General features: G+C 33.7%; 1 protein-coding gene across 1 annotated transcript; it reads left to right on the forward strand.

Moving 5' to 3' along the window:
* The first annotated feature begins 408 nt into the window (after positions 1 to 408).
* On the forward strand, positions 409 to 2,391 carry LOC106673119 (cAMP-dependent protein kinase catalytic subunit). The gene has a single exon (XM_014405100.2). It carries the CDS (start codon positions 812 to 814, stop codon positions 1,868 to 1,870), a length of 1,059 nt encoding a protein of 352 aa, XP_014260586.1. The 5' UTR covers positions 409 to 811; the 3' UTR covers positions 1,871 to 2,391.
* The last annotated feature ends 3,501 nt before the right edge of the window (positions 2,392 to 5,892 follow it).

A 5,892-nucleotide genomic window follows, 5' to 3' on the forward strand; every position in this document is an offset into this window, starting at 1 on the left:
AAAAAAGAAAAGAAAGTAGATTACAAAGACTTCGTGAACTTATCTAACTTTTTATTTTTTACGTATATGCATTTGGAGGCTCTTTCTGCTTCCTCCTCAGTACATGTTTATTTTGAGTGTCAACAGACGTCTGACGTATCTACGTGAAAAATAAGTTGGAAAAGCTTACGAAGTCTTTATAATCCAGATTCTCATCCATACCCAACAAAAAGAAATGGAAGAAATGAAAGTAGGATCCGTTGCCGAGGGACTTTGGCGAGGGAGGCCGGTGAAGTTGGAAGCAGTGAGTTGGCTGCAGGTTCGACGTCGAGTCGGGAGATGGTGCCAAGCGGCGGGTTTGGTTTCGTTGATGGTGCCGGTTTCCTGCCACTGCTGGCATCTGTAGTCGCAGGAGACAAGCATCATTGACCCGTCGCCGTCTCCATCCTCTCTCTCTTCTCCATCTCTCTTATTACGACGTCCATTGAAAATCTGGGGTACCGAGTCGGCCATTTTTGTGCTTTGCAGAAAGTGTCAAATCGAAGAGGGTCGTAAATCGGTGGCCGAGTGAGTTTCGGTGGTGTTGGAAGTGTGTTCGCCGTGTGGAAAAGACCGAGGTAAGATGACGGAGTCCTGCGGTGGGTTGTATTGACCGATAAACGAGGTCGGGAGAAGGTTGTTAAAACCGATTGGAACCTTGGCGAAAGGGTGAAAAAATCTGTCTCTCTCTCTTTCCTGCGGAACTTCGGTTCTGGTTTTTCCCCCGGTTACATTTTCGTGCGAAGGGTGAAAGAAGCGGTCGGAAGCCCTGGAAGGTATAAAAGGCAAAACCATGGGAAATGCCGCAACGGCCAACAAGAAGGGGGATTCTGCGGAAAGTGTCAAAGAATTCCTCGACCAGGCCAAAGAGGAATTCGAAGAGAAGTGGAAGAAGAATCCGACCAACACCTCCTCCCTCGATGATTTCGACCGAATCAAGACCCTCGGGACGGGATCCTTCGGCAGGGTTATGATAGTGCAACATAAACCGACGAAAGAGTACTACGCGATGAAGATCCTCGACAAGCAGAAGGTGGTGAAGCTGAAGCAGGTGGAACACACCCTGAACGAAAAACGTATTCTCCAAGCCATAAGTTTTCCCTTCCTGGTGAGTCTGAAATTTCATTTTAAAGACAATTCCAATCTCTATATGGTGTTAGAATACGTTCCTGGAGGGGAGATGTTCTCCCATTTGAGGAAAGTTGGCAGATTCAGCGAGCCCCACTCGAGATTCTACGCGGCTCAGATTGTGCTGGCGTTCGAATACCTCCATTATCTCGACCTCATTTACCGTGATCTGAAACCGGAGAATCTCCTCATCGATTCGCAAGGTTATCTCAAAGTCACAGACTTCGGTTTCGCCAAGCGGGTCAAGGGCCGGACATGGACCCTGTGCGGGACACCCGAGTATCTGGCTCCAGAGATCATCCTTAGCAAAGGTTACAACAAAGCCGTCGACTGGTGGGCCCTCGGCGTCCTCGTCTATGAGATGGCTGCGGGCTACCCGCCTTTCTTCGCCGATCAGCCCATCCAAATCTATGAGAAAATAGTATCTGGGAAAGTGCGGTTCCCATCGCACTTCGGTTCCGATCTTAAAGATCTCCTCAGGAACCTCCTTCAAGTAGATTTAACCAAACGTTACGGAAACCTAAAGAACGGTGTTAACGATATTAAGGGACATAAGTGGTTCGCTTCCACGGATTGGATCGCCGTATTCCAGAAGAAGATCGAAGCCCCTTTCATTCCCAGGTGCAAGGGCCCTGGAGACACAAGTAACTTCGACGACTATGAAGAGGAAGCGCTCAGAATTTCATCGACTGAGAAATGTGCAAAAGAATTTGCAGAGTTTTAAACCACTTCAAAGGCAAGATTACATTTAATAATTTTTCTTTTGCTTTTACAAGGTTAAAAACAAAAGGAAATATTAGCAATTGGAACAGCTAACACATACACAAAACCAAAAAAAAAGAAAAAAAAAGAAAAGAAAGGAGAATCAGTTCTATTGAACCATGATATAAATATATATATATATATAACTAGTTTAGATTAAACTTAAAAATTAAGGAGCGCCGACACTCCCAAATAGTACCGCTTCAAACGGTTCTCTCGCTTGGATTATTTATATACGGGTCTTCCTAAACTAGGCGAGGGTTCTCTTGATTCATTATCGTCTCGGTGTGTTTAGAAAATTTTACAAAGTAGCATTTCTCCAGTGGCTCCCCCTCATTATAAACAAGTGACAAAATTAGAAGTCTTTGGACAGTCTTTGAATTTTCACAAGAACCCCTCCCCCCATCGCCCTAAAGTGAGGAAAAGAAAAGGGAAAAAAATCTAAAATATTTATTATAAAATGTGCAAACTCTGCATGCTTTGTGTATTATAATCAAACAGCTTGTTTCTCTTTTTTGTTAGTGTAATTTGATTTTTGAATTGTACAAATTAGAAACTTTTTAAAATTTGTCGCTTTCGCTTCTATTAGAAAGAATATATAAAAAAATCTGTAAATAAAATTCACAAATTCAGATAAAATATTTAAAAAAAACAATCAGCCTTTTTTAGCATATTTATTCAAATCTGTTACAATGATGAAGACACTTTTAGATATTTGGTTTTGTAATTACCATTTATTTTGTGACCTGTTAGCTGTAGTAGTGTTTTCCTTATTTGTTGCTTTGAAAGTATAAGTTTTGAGGTTGATAATATAGTTCCTGCCGTTGTAATTACAGATAATACAATAAATAACATCAGAATCACTCAGTACAATATGGTATTGGATGAAAATAAAATTTCTTTTTAATAAATCCTAGACATTTTTTTTTTCTTGCAGTGTGTTAAAAATTGAACGTTCAAAACAAACCATTATACAATTGTTATGTAATGAGAGAATTGACAATTTTGGTGACATACCACAAAGCGAAACGATATCAAAATTTAAATTGAATAAAACAGTGAAATATAAATGTCCAAAATTAAGATAAATTTTGACATTATTTTGTAAATTTCATTACAATCTGTAAGTTGTTTAATTGTTCCCAGTGGTTGACGGTTTAGTTAAAATGACAGTCCAAGCATTTGTTCCTTAAGGCACTTTTGTTACGGTAAAAGACCCGGTGGCCTGTCTCACATCACATCTTTTTTCTCTCTAAAAAAAAAAAAATTATTATTTAGGGTCATATTTTTAATTTTGATCATTATATTTTCACATATTTGAGACAGTTGTAAAACGTATAAACTAGTTTTTAATGAATTTTTCAATTCTTGTTTAAAGAAATTTTGTAAAGCACTTGTTTATAATTTTGAATACATGGATTAACACTGGTTTTAAAAATCCAGAAAACATTGTGTATCAAAAATATGTGATTTATACCGCCAAGTAATAATCGATAAAGTGATGTCTGTATTGTTTTGTCATGAAGTGTATATTGCTGATATTAAATGATCAACCTATTTATTCAGTATTGTTTTAGGTTGTGTGTGATATGACATCGCAGGTTTTTTTTTTGCACTGTACATTTACCCATTGGCTTTAGAGACTTTTGATTTGTTTTTAGTGTTTTCTTCTGATTGACTTGAAAGAGAAAGGAGTTTACTTAAATATTTATTGTATTATTATTATTATTATTATTATTATTATTATTATTGTTGTTGTTGTTGTTATTGCTCTTCTTTTAAGGGATGGTAAGGAAATAAAGTCTAAAAATAAAGGAAAAGGGAACAAAAAATGATGCAATTTTGAGTACTGAAATTATTATGCCATATGAGCTTTTCGGCTGAATTTCCAGTCGGTCTTTTTATTAATTTTAAGTGTGTACATAATTTGATAATATAAATTTACTTGTTGTTTGTCGAACGAGAGTGTGTAAAATAAACGTATACATATTAACATTTAAAAGTGAATAGCATATTCCAGATTGCATAGGGGTTGTTTCACAATGGTGGTTTATCTGATTGTTACGAATTTTGGAAGTTACATTTTAGTTTTTAAGTTTTATTAAACGATTTATTATTAAAAACAAAGCAAAAAAACTATTATTATTAAAGAGGGACCACCTTTGTCGAGGCAACCTTTATGATTATTAATTACTTCCCAGTCCTTAAATAATATGTAATATAATATTCATATCGCTGTATTGATAGTATCTAGAGTTCTATTTACAGGTTTTGGGATATAACAATAGTGCCATATATCTCTTACAATTTAATGAGTTTACTTAAAATTTGAACAATTTTTTGTTGACAATACACAAAAGAAGGAGGAAAATTAATTTTTAATTGGAAGTATTTCTTAGTTTAGAAATTAGAGAAAAATAAAAGAATTTATATTTTATGAAAAAAGCACAAGTTTTCTTAGGTGTTCTGAAGCATTCAAATAAAAGAAAAAAAATATTTTCGCAATGTGATATTTGTATAATACAAATATGAACAAGCCTTCTTTGGCTTCTTCATAATTCAGATGGGGAGAACAGAAGAAACTTTGGTTTTTCTTACCAGACATACTGATTTTTTGGGCCCTCGGATTTTCATTGTCTCTTAATTAAATTTAAAAAGAAAAACACCAAATGCGCCCAAATTAATCATCGAATAAAAATATGTAAAGGTAAACAATGATGAAAAGATGTTGGCATATAAAACATTCAGGCTTTAAATTGGTTTAAGAATCTTTTATGATGTTTAGGTTTTATGTGTAATAAATGTTTAGTTTAAAAGGAGAAAAACCTATATATTGTCATTGCAGTAGATATTTGTAATATATAAGTACACAAAGTATGTAAATGCATTAAAAAAAGATATTAAAATCAAAAAGTAAAACAATTTTAATCTGTGTATGTTGTATTGTGTTTTCAGAAGTTTATGGAAAAGTTTGAAGTTTTTTTTTTATATATATAGTTTCTTTTTAGTTTTTTTTTGTTTGTTTATCTGTTTGTTATTTGTTTATACCAACAATGACCAAATAATATAAATAAACATTGTTATCCCCTATTTAAACAACATATTTATTCAATACTCCCAAGAAAGGTGATCAGGGTCATGACAAGATGACAAAAAAGGGTTCTATGCACATGAATTTATTCGATACGAGTGGTGGGCTAATTAAATTGACGGATTCATCAAACTTGAGAAAAGTGCTTGAAACGGACTAGTGCAATATTTAATAACTAATTTATTGTATCAAAGATTGCTGAAAAAAATAAAATAAATTGGGCAAATATAAAAATCAGTATTTTTCTTCTGTTTGTAGGTTAAAGTGAAAGAACTGGTTTCTGCTTATAAATTTTGTAATTGATTGAAATCTTGAGTGTTAGGTTTTGGAATCTTGATTTTGATTGTCGCACTTCATTATTATTCCTTGGAGAGAGAAAATTGATTGTAAATTCATTAAATTGGGAAAAAGCACATGAGCAAATTTAACTAGTTTGTTTAATCAGTTTAAACCTACAAATTTACTTATTAGTTTTTGTTTATTTATTTAATTTGATTTTTTAATCAAGGCTCTAATTTAAATGGAAGTCTTGAAATGTGGCACTTTTATGACCAATTGGTTAGAATCTTGAATGTTAGGTTTTAGAACTCTTGGATTTTGATTGCTGCAATTCCTTGGAAAGAGAAAATTGATAGTGAATTAGTAAATTTCGGAAAATTGCATGAGTAAATGTTCAATCAGATTAAAACTATTAATTTACCTTTTTTATTTTACATTTTATCAAGGATCTAATTTAAATGTAATTTTTGAAATTAACAAACCTTTTGGTTAGAATTTTGAGCATGAGGTTTTTGAATCTTTCCGTTTTGACTATCTGGAAAAAACATTTTTTTATTTATTGGAATTTTGTAAAGCACACACTTTTCTACTTCTTGATATATTAAATTAACATT

Source organism: Cimex lectularius, unplaced genomic scaffold (assembly GCF_000648675.2).
Source record: "Cimex lectularius strain Harlan isolate CLEC.00 unplaced genomic scaffold, Clec_2.1 scaffold205, whole genome shotgun sequence".
NCBI lineage: Eukaryota > Metazoa > Arthropoda > Insecta > Hemiptera > Cimicidae > Cimex > Cimex lectularius.

What these genes read in the sequence shown, in the direction of transcription:
- LOC106673119 (XM_014405100.2), top strand. Translation starts at nt 812, where the DNA reads ATGGGAAATGCCGCAACGGCCAACAAGAAGGGGGATTCTGCGGAAAGT.